At 45.6% G+C, this 21,190-nt stretch overlaps 1 protein-coding gene across 1 annotated transcript in view; it reads left to right on the top strand.

The window, feature by feature from the left end:
• The window catches only part of LOC115116187 (potassium/sodium hyperpolarization-activated cyclic nucleotide-gated channel 3-like), a 65,598-nt gene extending 45,270 nt beyond the window's left edge, over nt 1–20,328 (top strand). Inside the window, exons 3-8 of the mRNA XM_065022285.1 lie at nt 4,970–5,131; nt 6,870–7,088; nt 8,593–8,739; nt 13,269–13,509; nt 16,566–16,730; nt 17,550–20,328. Coding sequence (XP_064878357.1) covers nt 4,970–5,131; nt 6,870–7,088; nt 8,593–8,739; nt 13,269–13,509; nt 16,566–16,730; nt 17,550–19,285 — 2,670 coding nt within the window. The 3' untranslated portion in view covers nt 19,286–20,328. The remainder of the gene's footprint in view (nt 1–4,969; nt 5,132–6,869; nt 7,089–8,592; nt 8,740–13,268; nt 13,510–16,565; nt 16,731–17,549) is intronic.
• Nucleotides 20,329–21,190: the final 862 nt, after the last annotated feature.

Raw genomic sequence — 21,190 nt, 5'->3', positions numbered from 1 at the left:
GGGGGCCAGAGCAGCGAACAGTTTTGACTGGGCTGAGCGGGAACTGTACTTCCTCAGTGGTAGGGAGGCGAGCAGGCCAGAGGTGGATGAACGCAGTGCCCTTGTTTGGGTGTAGGGCCTGATCAGAGCCTGGAGGTACTGAGGTGCCGTTCCCCTCACAGCTCCGTAGGCAAGCACCATGGTCTTGTAGCGGATGCGAGCTTCAACTGGAAGCCAGTGGAGGGAGCGGAGGAGCGGGGTGACGTGAGAGAACTTGGGAAGGTTGAACACCAGACGGGCTGCGGCGTTCTGGATGAGTTGTAGGGGTTTAATGGCACAGGCAGGGAGCCCAGCCAACAGCGAGTTGCAGTAATCCAGACGGGAGATGACAAGTGCCTGGATTTCGTGGTGTTTAGTAGTGTTTAGTGGTGTTTAGTAGTATTTAGTGGTGTTTAGTGGTGTTTAGTGATCTTTAAGTAGTGTTTAGTGGTGTTTAGGGGTGTTTAGTAGTATTTAGTGGTGTTTAGTGGTGTTTAATAGTATTTAGTAGTATTTAGTGTTGTTTAGTGGTGTTTAGTAGTTTTTAGTGGTGTTTAGTAGCATTTAGTGGTGTTTAGTGGTGTTTAGTAGCATTTAGTGATGTTTAGTAGTGTTTAGGGGTGTTTAGTGGTGTTTAGTAGTATTTAGTGGTGTTTAGTAGTATTTAGTGGTGTTTAGTAGTATTTAGTGATGTTTAGTAGTATTTAGTGATGTTTAGTGGTGTTTAGTAGTATTTAGTGGTGTTTAGTAGTATGTAGTAGTATTTAGTGATGTTTAGTAGTGTTTAGGGGTGTTTAGTGGTGTTTAGTAGTATTTAGTGGTGTTTAGTGATGTTTAAGTAGTGTTTAGTATTGTTTAGGGGTGTTTAGTGGTGTTTAGTGGTGTTTAGTAGTATTTAGTGGTGTTTAGTGGTGTTTAGTAGTGTTTAGAGGTGTTTAGTGGTGTTTAGTAGTGTTTAGAGGTGTTTAGGGGTGTTTAGTGGTGTTTAGTGGTGTTTAGTGGTGTTTGGGGGTGTTTAGTGGTGTTTAGTGGTGTTTAGTGGTGTTTGGGGGTGTTTCGTGGTGTTTAGTGGTGTTTAGGGGTGTTTAGTGGTATTTAGTGATCTTTAAGTAGTGTTTAGTGGTGTTTAGTGGTGTTTAGTGATCTTTAAGTAGTGTTTAGTGGTGTTTAGTGGTGTTTAGTGGTGTTTAGTGATCTTTAAGTAGTGTTTAGTGGTGTTTAGGGGTGTTTAGTGGTGTTTAGTAGTATTTAGTAGTATTTAGTGGTGTTTAGTGGTGTTTAGTAGTGTTTAGTGGTGTTTAGTAGTATTTAGTGGTGTTTAGTGGTGTTTAGTGATCTTTAAGTAGTGTTTAGTGGTGTTTAGGGGTGTTTAGTAGTATTTAGTGGTGTTTAGTGGTGTTTAATAGTATTTAGTAGTATTTAGTGTTGTTTAGTGGTGTTTAGTAGTTTTTAGTGGTGTTTAGTAGCATTTAGTGGTGTTTAGTGGTGTTTAGTAGCATTTAGTGATGTTTAGTAGTGTTTAGGGGTGTTTAGTGGTGTTTAGTAGTATTTAGTGGTGTTTAGTAGTATTTAGTGATGTTTAGTAGTATTTAGTGATGTTTAGTGGTGTTTAGTAGTATTTAGTGGTGTTTAGTAGTATGTAGTAGTATTTAGTGATGTTTAGTAGTGTTTAGGGGTGTTTAGTGGTGTTTAGTAGTATTTAGTGGTGTTTAGTGATGTTTAAGTAGTGTTTAGTATTGTTTAGGGGTGTTTAGTGGTGTTTAGTGGTGTTTAGGGGTGTTTAGTAGTATTTAGTGGTGTTTAGTAGTGTTTAGAGGTGTTTAGTGATGTTTAGTAGTGTTTAGAGGTGTTTAGGGGTGTTTAGTGGTGTTTAGTGGTGTTTAGTGGTGTTTGGGGGTGTTTAGTGGTGTTTAGTGGTGTTTAGTGGTGTTTAGGGGTGTTTAGTGGTATTTAGTGATCTTTAAGTAGTGTTTAGTGGTGTTTAGTGGTGTTTAGTGATCTTCAAGTAGTGTTTAGTGGTGTTTAGTGGTGTTTAGTGGTGTTTAGTGATCTTTAAGTAGTGTTTAGTGGTGTTTAGGGGTGTTTAGTGGTGTTTAGTAGTATTTAGTAGTATTTAGTGGTGTTTAGTGGTGTTTAGTGATCTTTAAGTAGTGTTTAGTGGTGTTTAGGGGTGTTTAGTAGTATTTAGTGGTGTTTAGTGGTGTTTAATAGTATTTAGTAGTATTTAGTGGTGTTTAGTGGTGTTTAGTAGTTTTTAGTGGTGTTTAGTAGCATTTAGTGGTGTTTAGTAGTTTTTAGTGATGTTTAGTGGTGTTTAGTAGCATTTAGTGATGTTTAGTAGTGTTTAGGGGTGTTTAGTGGTGTTTAGTAGTATTTAGTGGTGTTTAGTAGTATTTAGTGATGTTTAGTGGTGTTTAGTAGTATTTAGTGGTGTTTAGTAGTATGTAGTAGTATTTAGTGATGTTTAGTAATGTTTACGGGTGTTTAGTGGTGTTTAGTAGTATATAGTGGTGTTTAGTGATGTTTAAGTAGTGTTTAGTATTGTTTAGGGGTGTTTAGTGGTGTTTAGTGGTGTTTAGGGGTGTTTAGTAGTATTTAGTGGTGTTTAGTAGTGTTTAGTGATGTTTAAGTAGTGTTTAGTATTGTTTAGGGGTGTTTAGTGGTGTTTAGTGGTGTTTAGGGGTGTTTAGTAGTATTTAGTGGTGTTTAGTAGTGTTTAGTGATGTTTAAGTAGTGTTTAGTATTGTTTAGGGGTGTTTAGTGGTGTTTCGTGGTGTTTAGTAGTGTTTAGTGGTGTTTAGTAGTATTTAGTGATGTTTAGTGTTGTTTAGGGGTGTTTAGTAGTGTTTAGTGGTATTTAGTAGTATTTAGTGATGTCTAAGTAGTGTTTAGTGTTGTTTAGTGGTGTGTAGTAGTATTTAGTGGTGTTTAGTGGTGTGTAGTAGTGTTTAGTGGTGTTTAGTAGTATTTAGTGATGTTTAGTGTTGTTTAGGGGTGTTTAGTAGTATTTAGTGGTATTTAGTAGTATTTAGTGATGTCTAAGTAGTGTTTAGTGGTGTTTAGTAATATGTAGTAGTATTTAGTGGTGTTTAGTGGTGTTTAGTGGTGTTTAGTGGTGTTTAGTAATATGTAGTAGTATTTAGGGGTGTTTAGTGGTGTTTAGTAGTATGTAGTAGTATTTAGTGGTGTTTAGTGGTGTTTAGTGGTGTTTAGTAATATGTAGTAGTATTTAGTGGTGTTTAGTCGTATGTAGTAGTATTTAGTGATATTTAGGGGTGTTTAGTGGTTTTTAGTAGTTTTTAGTAGTGTTTAGTGGTGTTTAGGGGTGTTTAGTGGTGTGTAGTAGTATTTAGTGGTGTTTAGTGGTGTTTAGAAATATGTAGTAGTATTTAGTGGTGTTTAGTAGTATGTAGTAGTATTTAGTGATATTTAGGGGTGTTTAGTGGTTTTTAGTAGTTTTTAGTAGTATTTAGTGGTGTTTAGGGGTGTTTAGTGGTGTTTAGTGGTGTTTAGTAGTATTTAGTGGTGTTTAGTGGTGTTTAGTGGTGTTTAGTGATGTTTAGTGGTGTTTAGTAGTATTTAGTGGTGTTTAGTAGTGTTTAGGGGTGTTTAGTGGTGTTTAGTGGTGTTTAGTGGTGTTTAGTAGTATTTAGTGGTGTTTAGGGGTGTTTTGTAATGTTTAGTAGTGTTTAGTGGTGTTTAGTAGTATTTAGTGGTGTTTAGTAGTATTTAGTGGTGTTTAGTGGTGTTTAGGGGTGTTTAGTGATGTTTAGTAGTGTTTAGAGGTGTTTAGTAGTATTTAGTGGTGTTTAGTGGTGTTTAGTGGTGTTTAGTAGTATTTAGTGGTGTTTAGTAGTATTTAGTGGTGTTTAGTGGTGTTTAGTAGTGTTTAGTGGTGTTTAGTAGTATTTAGTGGTGTTTAGTGGTGTCTAGTGGTGTTTAGGGGTGTTTAGTGGTGTTTAGTAGTGTTTAGGGGTGTTTAGTAGTGTTTAGTGGTGTTTAGTGGTGTTTAGTAGTGTTTAGGGGTGTTTAGTAGTGTTTAGTGGTGTTTAGTGGTGTTTAGTGGTGTTTAGTGGTGTTTAGTAGTGTTTAGGGGTGTTTAGTGGTGTTTAGTGGTGTTTAGGGGTGTTTAGTGGTGTTTAGTGGTGTTTAGTAGTATGTAGTAGTATTTAGTGGTGTTTAGTGGTGTTTAGTGATGTTTAGTAGTATGTAGTAGTATTTAGTGATATTTAGGGGTGTTTAGTAGTGTTTAGGGGTGTTTAGTAGTGTTTAGTGGTGTTTAGTGGTGTTTAGGGGTGTTTAGGGGTGTTTAGGGGTGTTTAGTGGTATGTAGTAGTATTTAATGATATTTAGGGGTGTTTAGTGGTGTTTAGTAGTGTTTAGTGGTGTTTAGGGGTGTTTAGGGGTGTTTAGTAGTGTTTAGTGGTGTTTAGTAGTGTTTAGTGGTGTTTAGGGGTGTTTAGGGGTGTTTAGTAGTATGTAGTAGTATTTAGTGGTGTTTAGTGGTGTTTAGTGGTGTTTAGTAGTATGTAGTAGTATTTAGTAGTGTTTAGGGGTGTTTAGTGGTGTTTAGTAGTGTTTAGTAGTGTTTAGGGGTGTTTAGTGGTATGTAGTAGTATTTAATGATATTTAGGGGTGTTTAGTGGTGTTTAGTGGTGTTTAGTGGTGTTTAGTAGTGTTTAGTGGTGTTTAGTAGTATGTAGTAGTATTTAATGATATTTAGGGGTGTTTAGTGGTGTTTAGTGGTGTTTAGTAGTGTTTAGTGGTGTTTAGTAGTGTTTAGTGGTGTTTAGTAGTATGTAGTAGTATTTAGTGGTTTTTAGTGGTGTTTACACTGCTGGCGAATTAGAATACAATAGTTACTTAGCTAGCTGCAGGTTCAGTAATGTTAGTTAATCCCCCTTGCGTGGTGGACAATAAAGTTTTTCTCATTCTAATTCTAATCTCCTAGGTTTTCCATATGACCTATGACCTGGCCAGTGCCATGGTGAGGATCGTGAACCTGATAGCTATGATGCTGCTCTTGTGTCACTGGGATGGATGTCTGCAATTCCTGGTTCCCATGCTGCAAGAGTTCCCCTCTGACTGCTGGGTCACCAGAAACAAGATGGTGGTGAGTAGACACACACACACACACGCACACACACACAAACACACACACACGCACACACACCGGATCCTGTGCTACAGGACTTCCCCTTCTGACTGTTGGGTAATCAGAAACAAGATGGTGGTCAGCATTCCAAAAGTCCAGTGTTCTAAAAGTCCTGTGTTCCAAAGGTCTTACTCACATACTTTTACTCATCCTGGAGCATTAGGCAATCTGCTCCGTCTTTCCATCATGTCCATCTACCTCTAGTGTCCAGTCTACCTCTAGTGTCCAGTCTACCCCTAGTGTCCAGTCTACCCCTAGTGTCCAGTCTACCCCTAGTGTCCAGTCTACCCCTAGTGTCCAATCTACCCCTAGTGTCCAGTCTACCCCTAGTGTCCAGTCTACCCCTAGTGTCCAGTCTACCTCTAGTGTCCAGTCTACCCCTAGTGTCCAGTCTACCCCTAGTGTCCAGTCTACCCCTAGTGTCCAATCTACCCCTAGTGTCCAATCTACCCCTAGTGTCCAGTCTACCCCTAGTGTCCAGTCTACCCCTAGTGTCCAATCTACCCCTAGTGTCCAGTCTACCTCTAGTGTCCAGTCTACCCCTAGTGTCCAATCTACCTCTAGTGTCCAGTCTACCCCTAGTGTCCAATCTACCCCTAGTGTCCAATCTACCCCTAGTGTCCAATCTACCCCTAGTGTCCAATCTACCCCTAGTGTCCAGTCTACCCCTAGTGTCCAGTCTACCCCTAGTGTCCAATCTACCCCTAGTGTCCAGTCTACCCCTAGTGTCCAATCTACCCCTAGTGTCCAATCTACCCCTAGTGTCCAGTCTACCTCTAGTGTCCAGTCTACCCCTAGTGTCCAGTCTACCCCTAGTGTCCAGTCTACCCCTAGTGTCCACTCTACCCCTAGTGTCCAGTCTACCCCTAGTGTCCAGTCTACCCCTAGTGTTCAGTCTATCCCTAGTGTCCAATCTACCCCTAGTGTCCAGTCTACCCCTAGTGTCCAATCTACCCCTAGTGTCCAGTCTACCCCTAGTGTCCAGTCTATCCCTAGTGTCCAGTCTACCCCTAGTGTCCAGTCTACCCCTAGTGTCCAATCTACCCCTAGTGTCCAATCTACCCCTAGTGTCCAATCTACCCCTAGTGTCCAATCTACCCCTAGTGTCCAATCTACCCTTAGTGTCCAGTCTACCCCTAGTGTCCAGTCTACCCCTAGTGTCCAGTCTACCCCTAGTGTCCAATCTACCCCTAGTGTCCAGTCTACCCCTAGTGTCCAATCTACCCCTAGTGTCCAGTCTACCCCTAGTGTCCAGTCTACCCCTAGTGTCCAATCTACCCTTAGTTTCCAGTCTACCCCTAGTGTCCAGTCTACCCCTAGTGTCCAGTCTACCCCTAGTGTCCAGTCTACCCCTAGTGTCCAATCTACCCCTAGTGTCCAGTCTACCCCTAGTGTCCAGTCTATCCCTAGTGTCCAATCTACCCTTAGTTTCCAGTCTACCTCTAGTGTCCAGTCTATCCCTAGTGTCCAATCTACCCCTAGTGTCCAGTCTACCCCTAGTGTCCAGTCTACCCCTAGTGTCCAGTCTAACCCTAGTGTCCAGTCTATCCCTAGTGTCCAGTCTACCCCTAGTGTCCAGTCTACCCCTAGTGTCCAGTCTACCCCCCAGTGTCTTCTCATCTCTCATTCCTTTTCTTTTCTCTCACTATTCTTTTAATCTCTCCGTCTCTTCTCCTCTTTCCTCTCCCTCCTACAGAATGACACGTGGGGCCAGCAGTATTCCTATGCCCTGTTCAAGGCTATGAGTCACATGCTGTGTATCGGGTACGGTATGTACCCTCCTGTGGGCCTGGTAGACGTTTGGCTAACCATCCTCAGTATGATCGTGGGAGCCACCTGCTACGCCATGTTCGTAGGCCATGCTACCGCTCTGATTCAGTCACTGGACTCGTCCCGACGTCAGTACCAGGAGAAGGTGAGTGACTGCTGGACTCCGAGTCCGATGGTCTGGCCTTGCCTTCTCAGTAGTGAGGGCCTGAGAGAGAGAGAGGGGGAGGGAGGGAGAGAGAGAGAGAGAGAGAGAGAGAGAGAGAGACAGAGAGAGAGAGAGAGAGAGAGAGAGAGAGAGAGAGAGAGAGAGGTGGATGGGAAAGGCGGATGGGAAAGGCGGAGTTAGACAAATCTTCCATCGTCCACTTCTACTCTCCATAGGAAATGAAATTAACGGTGTGTTGAATTATCTGCAACTAGTGGACATACCCTCACTCTCCACGTAATACCCTCACTCTCCACATAATTACCCTCACTCTCCACTCAATCACTCTCCACTCAATCACTCTCCACTCTATCACAGTGCCATCCGTTTTGTCACTAAAACACCTTATACCACCCACCACTGCGACTTGTATGCTCTAGTCGGCTGGCCCTCGCTACATATTCGTCGCCAGACCCACTGGCTCCAGGTCATCTACAAGTCCATGCTAGGTAAAGCTCCGCCTTATCTCAGTTCACTGGTCACGATGGCAACACCCATCCGTAGCACGCGCTCCAGCAGGTGTATCTCATTGATCATCCCTAAAGCCAACACCTCATTTGGCCGCCTTTCGTTCCAGTACTCTGCTGCCTGTGACTGGAACGAATTGCAAAAATCGCTGAAGTTGGAGACTTTTATCTCCCTCACCAACTTCAAACATCAGCTATCTGTGCAGCTAACCGATCGCTGCAGCTGTACATAGTCTATTGGTAAATAGCCCACCCATTTTCACCTACCTCATCCCCATACTGTTTTACTTATTTACTTTTCTGCTCTTTTGCACACCAATATCTCTACCTGTACATGACCATCTGATCATTTATCACTCCAGTGTTAATCTGCAAAATTGTAATTATTCGCCTACCTCATGCCTTTTGCACACAATGTATATAGACTCCCCCTTTTTTCTTTTTTTTCTCTACTGTGTTATTGACTTGTTAATTGTTTACTCCATGTGTAACTCTGTGTTGTCTGTTCACACTGCTATGCTTTATCTTGGCCAGGTCGCAGTTGCAAATGAGAACTTGTTCTCAACTAGCCTACCTGGTTAAATAAAGGTGCCTTTTTAATCAATCAATGAATCAACTAATCAATTATCTCTGTGTCTACAGTATAAACAGGTGGAGCAGTACATGTCTTTTTAATGAATCAACTCATCAATTATCTCTGTGTCTACAGTATAAACAGGTGGAGCAGTACATGCCTTTTTAATGAATCAACTAATCAATTATCTCTGTGTCTACAGTATAAACAGGTGGAGCAGTACATGCCTTTTTAATGAATCAACTAATCAATTATCTCTGTGTCTACAGTATAAACAGGTGGAGCAGTACATGCCTTTTTAATGAATCAACTAATCAATTATCTCTGTGTCTACAGTATAAACAGGTGGAGCAGTACATGTCTTTTTAATTAATCAACTAATCAATTATCTCTGTGTCTACAGTATAAACAGGTGGAGCAGTACATGTCCTTCCACAAGCTTCCTGCCGGCATGCGACAGCGGGTCCATGACTACTACGAACATCGCTTCCAGGGCAAGATGTTTGACGAGGAGAGCATTCTGGGGGAGCTGAACGAACCGCTCAGAGAGGTCAGTGTGTGTGTGTGTGTGTGTGTGTGTGTGTGTGTGTGTGTGTGTGTGTGTGTGTGTGTGTGTGTGTGTGTGTGTGTGTGTGTGTGTGTGTGTGTGTGTGTGTGTGTGTGTGTGTGTGTGTGTGTGTGTGAGACGTCAGACACATTATCATGATAATAATAACCTTCGCTGGTTCTGTCTCAATCACGCCTTAATCTCAATGACGGAGTCCCAAATGTCACACTATTCCCTTTCTAGCCCACAGGGCTCTGGCATGTAGTGCACTACAGTGTGTAGAGGATGGGGTTCCATTTGGGACTCAGGCCCTATGACTGCAGTTATTTATCACCCTAATGATGGCAGGGCGTGATGCCTTCATCTCATTGGCTAGTAGATAGGACACATTCTGACTTTGTTGAGGGACGTATCCGTTCAATATTCTGTGGTAGCACCCTATTCCCTATTTAGTGCCCTACTTTTGATCAGGGACCATTAGGCTCTGGTGAAAAAGTAGTGCACTACGTAGGGAATCATTTGGGACAGGGTCTATGTTTGCTGCAAATAAGGGACATAGTGTATTTAACCTTTATTTAACCTTTATTTGACCTTTATTTAACCTTTATTCAACCTTTATTCAACCTTTATTCAACCTTTATTTGACCTTTATTTGACCTTTATTTAACCTTTATTTGACCTTTATTTAACCTTTATTTAACCTGTATTTAACCTTTATTTAACCTTTATTTGACCTTTATTTGACCTTTATTTAACCTTTATTTAACCTGTATTTAACCTTTATTTAACCTTTATTTAACCTGTATTTAACCTGTATTTAACCTTTATTTAACCTTTATTTAACCTTTATTTAACCTGTATTTAACCTGTATTTAACCTTTATTTAACCTTTATTTAACCTGTATTTAACCTTTATTTAACCTTTATTTAACCTTTATTTAACCTGTATTTAACCTTTATTTAACCTTTATTTAACCTTTAACCTTTATTTGACCTTTATTTAACATTTATTTAACCTTTATTTAACCTTTATTTAACCTGTATTTAACCTGTATTTAACCTTTATTTAACCTTTATTTAACCTTTATTTAACCTTTATTTGACCTTTATTTAACCTTTATTTGACCTTTATTTGACCTTTATTTAACCTTTATTTAACCTTTATTTAACCTTTATTTGACCTTTATTTAACCTTTATTTAACCTTTATTTGACCTTTATTTAACCTGTATTTAACCTGTATTTAACCTGTATTTAACCTTTATTTAACCTTTATTTAACCTGTACTTAACCTGTATTTAACCTTTATTTAACCTTTATTTAACCTTTATTTAACCTTTATTTAACCTGTATTTAACCTTTATTTAACCTCTTGCTTCTACTCGGGACGCTTGCATCCCAACTAGAGCTCTGGAAATGCAAATGCGCTACGCTAAATGCTAATAGTATTAGTTAAAACTCAAAAGTTCATTAAAATACACATGCAGGGTATCGAATTAAAGCTACACTCGTTGTGAATCCAGGCAACAAGTCAGATTTTTAAAATGCTTTTCGGCGAAAGCATGAGAAGCTATTATCTGATAGCATGTAACACCCCAAAAGACCCGCAGGGGACGTAAACAAAATAATTAGCATTTCGGCGTTACACAAACCGCACAATAAAATAGAAAACATTCATTACCTTTCACCATCTTCTTTGTTGGCACTCCTAGATGTCCCATAAACACTATTTGGGTCTTTATTTCGATTAAATCGGTCCATATAAAGCCTACATATCGTTATATGTAGACTGTGTGATAAACGAAAAAAACATTGTTTCAAAACGTAACGTCATTTTTTAAAATTCAAAAAGTCGACGATAAACTTTCACAAAACACTTCGAAATACGTTTGTAATGCAACTTTAGGTATTAGTAAACGTTAATAAGCGATAAAATTCATCAGGAGGCGATGTAAAGATCATTAGCTGTCCGTCTGGAAAAATGTCCGGCTAGAAACTCAACGAAAATATCCGGTCCTAGACTTGAGGAGATACGGTGCCCTGCGCATGTGTTTGACTAAGAAAAAACTCGAAGGGAAATGACAAGACTCTAGACACCGTGTGGAAGCTGTAGGTACTGCAACCTCAGTCAATTAATTGTGGTTCACCTTTATCAATGGGTTCAAGTAGCGCATGGATATATTTTCCCATTTTCAGTGATCAGTTTTTCCTGTGCTTTTCGATGTAAATGCCGTTCTGGTAAAGCCACAGCAGTGATTTAACCAGTTTTATAAACGTCTGAGTGTTTTCTATCCACACAGACTAAGCAAATGCATATACTATATTCCTGGCATGAGTAGCAGGGCGCTGAAATGTTGCGCGATTTTTAACAGAATGTTCAAAAAAGTAGAGGGTCGACTTAAGAGGTTAACCTTTATTTAACCTGTATTTAACCTTTATTTAAACTTTAACCTTTATTTGACCTTTATTTGACCTTTATTTGACCTTTATTTGACCTTTATTTTACCTTTATTTTACCTTTATTTTACCTTTATTTTACCTTTATTTAACTAGGCAAGTCAGTTAAGAACAAATTCTTATTTACAATGACGGCCTGGGAACAGTGGGTTAACTGCCTGTTCAGGGGGCAGAACGACAGATTTGTACTTTGTCAGCTCGGGGAATTCGATCTAGCAACCTTTACGGTTACTGGCCCAACGCTCTAACCACTAGGCTACCTGCCGCCCCTCCACTCTAACCACTAGGCTACCTGCCGCCCCTCCACTCTAACCACTAGGCTACCTGCCGCCCCTCCACTCTAACCACTAGGCTACCTGCCGCCCCTCCACTCTAACCACTAGGCTACCTGCCGCCCCTCCACTCTAACCACTAGGCTACCTGCCGCCCCTCCACTCTAACCACTAGGCTACCTGCCGCCCTCCACTCTAACCACTAGGCTACCTGCCGCCCCTCCACTCTAACCACTAGGCTACCCTGCCGCCCCTCCACTCTAACCACTAGGCTACCTGCCGCCCTCCACTCTAACCACTAGGCTACCTGCCGCCCTCCACTCTAACCACTAGGCTACCTGCCGCCCCTCCACTCTAACCACTAGGCTACCTGCCGCCCCTCCACTCTAACCACTAGGCTACCTGCCGCCCCTCCACTCTAACCACTAGGCTACCTGCCGCCCCTCCACTCTAACCACTAGGCTACCTGCCGCCCCTCCACTCTAACCACTAGGCTACCTGCCGCCCCTCCACTCTAACCACTAGGCTACCCTGCCGCCCTCCACTCTAACCACTAGGCTACCTGCCGCCCCTCCACTCTAACCACTAGGCTACCTGCCGCCCCTCCACTCTAACCACTAGGCTACCTGCCGCCCCTCCACTCTAACCACTAGGCTACCTGCCGCCCCTCCACTCTAACCACTAGGCTACCTGCCGCCCTCCACTCTAACCACTAGGCTACCTGCCGCCCCTCCACTCTAACCACTAGGCTACCTGCCACCCCTCCACTCTAACCACTAGGCTACCTGCCGCCCCCTCCACTCTAACCACTAGGCTACCTGCCGCCCCTCCACTCTAACCACTAGGCTACCCTGCCGCCCTCCACTCTAACCACTAGGCTAACCACCTGCCGCCCTCCACTCTAACCACTAGGCTACCTGCCGCCCTCCACTCTAACCACTAGGCTACCTGCCGCCCCTCCACTCTAACCACTAGGCTACCTGCCGCCCCTCCACTCTAACCACTAGGCTACCTGCCGCCCCCTCCACTCTAACCACTAGGCTACCTGCCGCCCCTCCACTCTAACCACTAGGCTACCTGCCGCCCCTCCACTCTAACCACTAGGCTACCCTGCCGCCCTTCCACTCTAACCACTAGGCTACCTGCCGCCCCTCCACTCTAACCACTAGGCTACCTGCCGCCCCTCCACTCTAACCACTAGGCTACCTGCCGCCCCTCCACTCTAACCACTAGGCTACCTGCCGCCCCTCCACTCTAACCACTAGGCTACCTGCCGCCCCTCCACTCTAACCACTAGGCTACCTGCCGCCCTCCACTCTAACCACTAGGCTACCTGCCGCCCTCCACTCTAACCACTAGGCTACCCTGCCGCCCTTCCACTCTAACCACTAGGCTACCTGCCGCCCTCCACTCTAACCACTAGGCTACCTGCCGCCCTCCACTCTAACCACTAGGCTACCTGCCGCCCCTCCACTCTAACCACTAGGCTACCTGCCGCCCCTCCACTCTAACCACTAGGCTACCTGCCGCCCCTCCACTCTAACCACTAGGCTACCTGCCTACAAAATGTTTATCATGATACCACTTGTGTAAACAATGATTGAATTGTTATAATGTAGATCTGACAACCTATACATATGATATATACCAATAGATCTCTGTTCATACGTCTCTTAGAAGTGTCAAAATGTTTATCACGATACCACCTTGCTAGTGTCCTGAATCTTATTCTCCTTACAGAACACGTTTTTTTTGTGTACTTAAAATATAGTTTTCTTCTATTTCATGATTTCTGTCTTTTCAGGAGATCGTCAACTTCAACTGTCGTAAGCTGGTGGCTTCGATGCCTCTATTCGCCAACGCCGACCCCCACTTTGTGACGTCGATGCTGACCAAGCTGCGTTTTGAGGTGTTCCAGCCCATGGATAGCGTGGTTATGGAAGGGACCGTCGGCAGAAAGATGTACTTCATCCAACACGGGGTGGTCTGCGTCATCGCCAAGGGCAACAAAGAGACCAAGCTGTCTGACGGGTCCTACTTTGGAGGTAGGAAAGATGTCACAGAGCCTCTGTTACAATATCCACACACACCGGCCAAACCCGGACGACGCTGGGCCAATTGTGCGCCGCCCTATGGGACACCCAATCACGGCCGGGTTGTGATACAGCCTGGAATCGAACCAGGGTCTGAAAACACAATAAAACATGATAAAAACACAAGAAAACACAAGAAAAACACAAGAAAATGCAATTAAAACAATAAAAACACAATTAAAAACACAATAAAACAGCAAAAAATATAGAAAAGTTTGAATGTGGACGGTGTCAATACCTGCCCCTGGGGGACCCCACATCGTGTCTATACCCCTGGGGGACCCCACATCGTGTCTATACCCCTGGGGGACCCCACATCGTGTCTATACCCCTGGGGGACCCCACATCGTGTCTATACCCCTGGGGGACCCCACATCGTGTCTATACCCCTGGGGGACCCCACATCGTGTCAATACCCCTGGGGGACCCCACATCGTGTCTATACCCCTGGGGGACCCCACATCGTGTCAATACCCGCCCCTGGGGGACCCCACATCGTGTCTATACCCCTGGGGGACCCCACATCGTGTCAATACCCCTGGGGGACCCCACATCGTGTCAATACCCCTGGGGGACCCCACATCGTGTCAATACCCGCCCCTGGGGGACCCCACATCGTGTCAATACCCCTGGGGGACCCCACATCGTGTCAATACCCCTGGGGGACCCCACATCGTGTCTATACCCCTGGGGGACCCCACATCGTGTCTATACCCCTGGGGGACCCCACATCGTGTCTATACCCCTGGGGGACCCCACATCGTGTCTATACCCCTGGGGACCCCACATCGTGTCTATACCCCTGGGGACCCCACATCGTGTCTATACCCCTGGGGACCCCACATCGTGTCTATACCCCTGGGGGGACCCACATCGTGTCTATGCCCCTGGGGACCCACATCGTGTCTATACCCGCCCTGGGGACCCCACATCGTGTCTATACCCTGGGGACCCCACATCGTGTCAATACCCCTGGGGACCGTGTCCTGGGGGACCCCACATCGTGTCAATACCCGCCCCTGGGGACCCCACATCGTGTCAATACCCCTGGGGGAACCCACATCGTGTCAATACCCCTGGGGGACCCCACATCGTGTCAATACCCCTGGGGGACCCCACATCGTGTCAATACCTGCCCCTGGGGGACCCCACATCGTGTCAATACCCGCCCCTGGGGGACCCCACATCGTGTCAATACCCCTGGGGGACCCCACATCGTGTCAATACCCCTGGGGGACCCCACATCGTGTCAATACCCCTGGGGGACCCCACATCGTGTCAATACCTGCCCCTGGGGGACCCCACATCGTGTCAATACCCCTGGGGACCCCATCGTGTCAATACCCCTGGGGACCCCACATCGTGTCAATGCCCCTGGGGTGTCAATACCCGCCCCTGGGGGACCCCACACCCCTGGGGGACCCCACATCGTGTCAATACCCCTGGGGGACCCCACATCGTGTCTATACCCCTGGGGGACCCCACATCGTGTCAATACCCGCCCCTGGGGGACCCCACATCGTGTCAATACCCCTGGGGGACCCCACATCGTGTCAATACCCCTGAGGGACCCCACATCGTTCCGGGATATTCGTTTGATTGATTTATGGAATTTATTTGACAGAGACATTTGCCATTAATCAATATTTCAGTGTTCACTTAATATCAATGTTAATGTACCAGCGTTAGCCACATAGGCATATTTAGCTACATTTGGACCATAGTCCCTGGAGATGAGGAGTGGAAATAGAAGGTTGTCGAAACGGAACCCCGGGGGACCTCATATGGGTGCTGGAGGTTCCGGGGGAGATTCCCAGGGATGTTCTTCTCCAGACATAATCCATTGATTAATTTATATGACTCTGTGTTACAGACAAGACAATAATTTATACCAATCATCTCACAAGGGCTTTGGATTTAGTTGAGGTTGAGCTTTGTGATGGAGTTGTTTCCACTGTGTCTATTAAACTGTAACATGAGAATATAATCCCTTCAACACGAAGATTAAACCTGAAATGTGTGTTATGCCTGTGCACTGTATTGAACAAGAATTCATGATAAGCAAAAGATTTGAGAAATCTAATAAATAAATAGATTAAAAAACTAAATAGAACTAAAGGAGGCCAGAAAGAGAGAGAGAGAGACACAGACAGGCAGGAAGGCAGGCAGGGTCACGTACAGACAGACAGACAGACAGACAGACAGACAGACAGACAGACAGACAGACAGACAGACAGACAGACAGACAGACAGACAGACAGACAGACAGACAGACAGACAGACAGACAGACAGGGTCACGTACAGACAGACAGACAGACAGACAGACAGACAGACAGACAGACAGACAGGAGACAGACAGACAGACAGACAGGGAGACAGACAGACAGACAGACAGACAGACAGACAGACAGACAGACAGACAGACAGACAGACAGACAGACAGACAGACAGACAGACAGACAGACAGACAGACAGACAGACAGACAGACAGACAGACAGACAGACAGACAGACAGACAGACAGACAGCTTCCCTTGATAATACTCCTACGTTGTTTTTTTACTAGAACGGATCTTGGGTTGTTTTTATTTTGCTGATCTGACGACAGAAGGACCAGACGAGGTCAGAACGTTAAGTCCTCCATCGGCTGAATTAGTCCAGAAAACACTACTCTTGGTTTGTGTGTTTTATCGACTCATATTGACGATATGATCATTTATTCTGACTCCCTGTCCTCTGGTGCGTAACAGTACAGTACATGGAGCTCAGCACAGACAGTTCTGTTTCATAATGAGAATATCAGCCGTTTTGTAACCGTTTATTTTGGAAATCAAATACTCATACTGTATAATGTGTTTTACATAGAAATAGGGCATGATAGTGCTCCTCTCCTCAAAAAATATAATTCTCTGAAATAGGTTTAATATTTCATGCTACGTGTGCGGACAAAACTAAAGCCGAGTGGTCGGTTGACATCTAGAACTGAATCATTCTTCTTTTCCCTGCAGAGATATGCCTGCTGACTCGAGGCAGAAGAACGGCCAGTGTTCGCGCTGAGACATACTGCCGGCTGTACTCTCTGTCTGTGGACAACTTTAACGAGGTCCTGGAGGAGTACCCTATGATGAGACGGGCCTTCGAGACCGTGGCTCTGGACCGGCTGGACCGCATAGGTGACAACTTACAGAGGGCCATCAACCTAGGATTGGTTTCCCAAAGCCTTCGTAGCTACAGTAGTATGATATTCCTCTCAAGAACCTCTCAACAACCTAACACAATTTGTAAAAATTAGGCATATTGCTGTTCTACCAAAGTGTGACTGTGCCGGTCACTGTGCCAGTCACTGTGCCGGTCCTAGAGCAGCTCTACTGCACTATAGGTGATCTCTGTACTGTTCTTAATGCATTTTAATTATAACCTGGAAGGATTTTAACTGGCTGAATATGTGAAAAGAAAGTGTGAGAATTAAATTCAGGCAAGCCGATGGGGATCTCTTATGTCAGCACATTTGACTGTTTTAATTCAGAAGGGGAGAGATATCTCTTTGCCCTGAGGTGAAAGCATTGTGTAAAAAAGGCCCTCATTTAGCTGTGGTTTAATGGTTTGATAAGCCCTACTGTGGTGTGCAGAACCAAGGCCTCTCTCTAATTCTGGTTCTCTCTAATTCTGGTTCTCTCTAATTCTGGTTCTCTCTCATTCTGTTTCTCTCCAATTCTGTTTCGCTCCAATTCTGTTTCTCTCTATTTCTGGTTCTCTCCAATTCTGGTTCTCTCCAATTCTGGTTCTCTCTCATTCTGGTTCTCTCTCATTCTGGTTCTCTCTCATTCTGGTTCACTCTAATTCTGGTTCTCTCTAATTCTGGTTCCCTCTCATTCTGGTTCACTCTAATTCTGGTTCTCTCTAATGATGAATCAAATATGACAGCCACACCCAAAGATGACTGCAACAGATACACATACTAATCTTTCTCTCTTTGACTTTCTTCTCTACAGGAAAGAGGAACTCTGTGCTCCAACACAAAGTCACTCAGAACTCAGGAGCTGTGAACCTCCTGGAGAACGCGATCATCCAGAGGATCGTACAACAAGACCGGGACATGGCCATCCAGAGCAACATCTCTCCCCTGTCCCTGGATGCCGACGCCCTATCTCCCACCTCCACCCCGGGGGTCATCTGGGCTCCCTTGGTCCAGGGCCCCCTCCAGACCGCTGCAGCCACCACCTCCCTGGCTCTGGCCTTCTCCCACTCCCATCTCCACGCCCAGCTCCCTCCGATCCTCTTTCACCGTCCGCTCTCTGTGTCCGAGTCATTCAAGGATCCTAGAGGCCAGCGTCTGCAGAGGGGCATGTTTGTGGGCGTGTCCAGTGGCTGTGGCTCCGGGGCTGCGTCTCCGGACGGTTCTGTGATGTTCCGATCTGGAGTGGACACTCCGATATTAGCCTCGCTCCGGGCGCAGCATTTAGTCTCCACAGCCTCCTCCATGTATCCTCTGTCACCTCTGACCTCCATGTACCAGCCCACCTCCTCCATCACCTCCACCGACTCCCAGGCTCAGCCCAGCAGAGCCTCTCCCTTCCCCATGGGCCAGGCCTCCATCCGGGAGTATCCACCCTCCTCCTCCACCTCCACCTGCATGGCCCAGCTCCAGCACCACCACCCATACGGCCCACCAGGGATCCACCAGCAGGAGGCATCAGGGAGGCCCACCATGGGCACACCGAGATACCCAGCCCACTCAGCCCCCTCTGGTTCCACTCTAAGCCCTCTCATCTGTAGCCCTGTCAGCCCCATCCTGAGCCAGCTACAGAACTCTCACACTACTAGCGCTCAGCAGCAGCAGCAGCACGTCAAGATGGGACCTGGTCATCAGGAGAGAGCAGGTCACCTCCTCCTCCCCCACTGTCCCTACACGACCACAAGCCCTAGCAACCCCACCCAGCACCACAGCTCCAGTGGGTTTCTATCTATATCTATCCCAGAACAGGCCAGCGTTGGAGGTGTTGGAGGTGTTGGAGGCGTTGGAGGTGTTGGAGTCCCATCTTCCCTGGTGCACCACAGTCTGGCAGGCCTCCACCCCGGCCTCCACCCCAGTCTCCTCCCACAGGTTCTCCCAGAGCACTCTGCTCATTCTTCCCACTTTGCCCTGGCCTTGCTGGCCCAGTACGGGTCAGGGGATGGCTCCCCGGCCTGTACCCCACCGGTAACACACAGCCCCACCATCCAGAGCCCTCTGACAGGCACGACGGTGCTTCAGCTCCACAGCCAGCTCCATAGCCAACCCTCCAGCGCCAATGGCTCTCACAGCTCCCTCACCCCACAGACATCATGCCCTCCCCAGGTAGATGGGAGAGGGCTGAGGGCAGAGGGCAGAGGACAGAGGGCAGAGTCCCTGGTGGATCTCTTCATGCAGGATGTCAGGACTATCCCCACTGTTTCCACCTCGGGCTCACACAGCTATCTACCCCAGGAAGGGGCTCTCTCCATACCGCCTCTCTCCATATCTTCAGGGGGGCTTGGTTCCTCTCTTCCCATGGTGGGTGGCAGCAGTAATAAATGGTACAGCCCCACCCCAGGGCACGCCACTCCTCTGAGTCACTACACTCCCATGGGATCTGAACCTCCAACTGCCGTGAGCCAAGAAGCACCGAACTCTTCGCATCCCAACCACAATCTTCCTGTTACATCTGGGGCAGAGTACACAGTCTCCAATCTCCCTTCCAACTTGTGAGGTTTAAAAACACCCTCCTGCCATGCTTGAACTATGGGGAAATTGTCTTTGCTATTGGCATTGTGTTTTTTTAATTGCTAGTGTAGGTTTTATATTATTCAAGAAGGGTGTGAGGGAGTACGTATCTATATTGCAGGAAAAAGACTTAGGAGAAAGATGTATTTTTTATGCAGAGTGAATGAACAGAGTGAGTTCCCAGCGGGCGAAACTAGTTCTGGTTGTACAATTGGTAATGATGTCATTTCAGCCATCTTTGCCCACTGGGTTGAGTATTTTTCTACAGTACAATGCTACTACTACTACTGTACTATGTTGAATGTGGAGGTACTGTACCAATATGGATTGCTGGATAATATTAAACCACAAGAAAATATATTGACCAATTTCCGATAACATAAAATATATATTCTAGCCTATATCCTCACGTTGTAATTTTGTGTTAAAGTATTTGTTAAACATGCATATTTATCTAACCTTTGACCCTTATAGAGATTATAACAACAAAAAATATTGACCTTTTTTTAATAATATGATATTTTCTCAGTGTATTGTGGTTCCCTTTTTCACTTCCTGTTGTGGAAGTGTGGAGAACGTGAGGCCACCCAAAGTAAAGGACTATGACTGAACTGTACTTTGGTACATTTCAGAGATTAACTGGAAAAAAAATGTAGATGGTATGTCTATCAATATCTTGTTTCAGCCATATTGGATGGATCCTTGTGTATGTGTTCTAAGAATATATGTCTACATTCTGTATACATTTTTAACTAGATATCTAAACATAATAATAGCTCATCAAAAGACATGAATACATGTTTTTGACAAGTGACTGTGGATTTTAAAGTAAACCGTTTGGAAATTAATCATTGGGTTTTGGATGAAAGTAAGCATTGTGAGAATACAGTAATCCTTGTCAGAATACAGTAAGCCTAGTGAGAATACAGTAATACATTTACATTTACATTTAAGTCATTTAGCAGACGCTCTTATCCAGAGCGACTTACAAATTGGTGCATTCACCTTATGACATCCAGTGGAACAGTAGTGCATCTAAATCTTTTAAGGGGGGTGAGAGGGATTACTTTATCCTATCCTAGGTATTCCTTAAAGAGGTGGGGTTTCAGGTGTCTCCGGAAGGTGGTGATTGACTCCGCTGTCCTGGCGTCGTGAGGGAGTTTGTTCCACCATTGGGGTGCCAGAGCAGCGAACAGTTTTGACTGGGCTGAGCGGGAACTGTACTTCCTCAGTGGTAGGGAGGTGAGCAGGCCAGAGGTGGATGAACGCAGTGCCCTTGTTTGGGTGTAGGGCCTGATCAGAGCCTGGAGGTACTGAGGTGCCGTTCCCCTCACAGCTCCGTAGGCAAGCACCATGGTCTTGTAGCGGATGCGAGCTTCAACTGGCAGCCAGTGGAGAGAGCGGAGGAGCGGGGTGACGTGAGAGAACTTGGGAAGGTTGAACACCAGACGGGCTGCGGCGTTCTGGATGAGTTGTAGGGGTTTAATGGCACAGGCAGGGAGCCCAGCCAACAGCGAGTTGCAGTAATCCAGACGGGAGATGACGAGTGCCTGGATTAGGACCTGCGCCGCTTCCTGTGTGAGTCAGGGTCGTACTCTGCGGATGTTGTAGAGCATGAACCTACAGGAACGGGCCACCGCCTTGATGTTAGTTGAGAACGACAGGGTGTTGTCCAGGATCACGCCAAGGTTCTTAGCGCTCTGGGAGGAGGACACAATGGAGTTGTCAACCGTGATGGCGAGATCATGGAACGGGCAGTCCTTCCCGGGAGGAAGAGCAGCTCCGTCTTGCCGAGGTTCAGCTTGAGGTGGTGATCCGTCATCCACACTGATATGTCTGCCAGACATGCAGAGATGCGATTCGCCACCTGATCATCAGAAGGGGGAAAGG

Source organism: Oncorhynchus nerka, linkage group LG9a (genome assembly GCF_034236695.1).
Source record: "Oncorhynchus nerka isolate Pitt River linkage group LG9a, Oner_Uvic_2.0, whole genome shotgun sequence".
In the NCBI taxonomy this organism is placed as follows: Eukaryota; Metazoa; Chordata; class Actinopteri; order Salmoniformes; family Salmonidae; genus Oncorhynchus; species Oncorhynchus nerka.
This window is presented reverse-complemented; position numbering and strand designations above follow the sequence as displayed.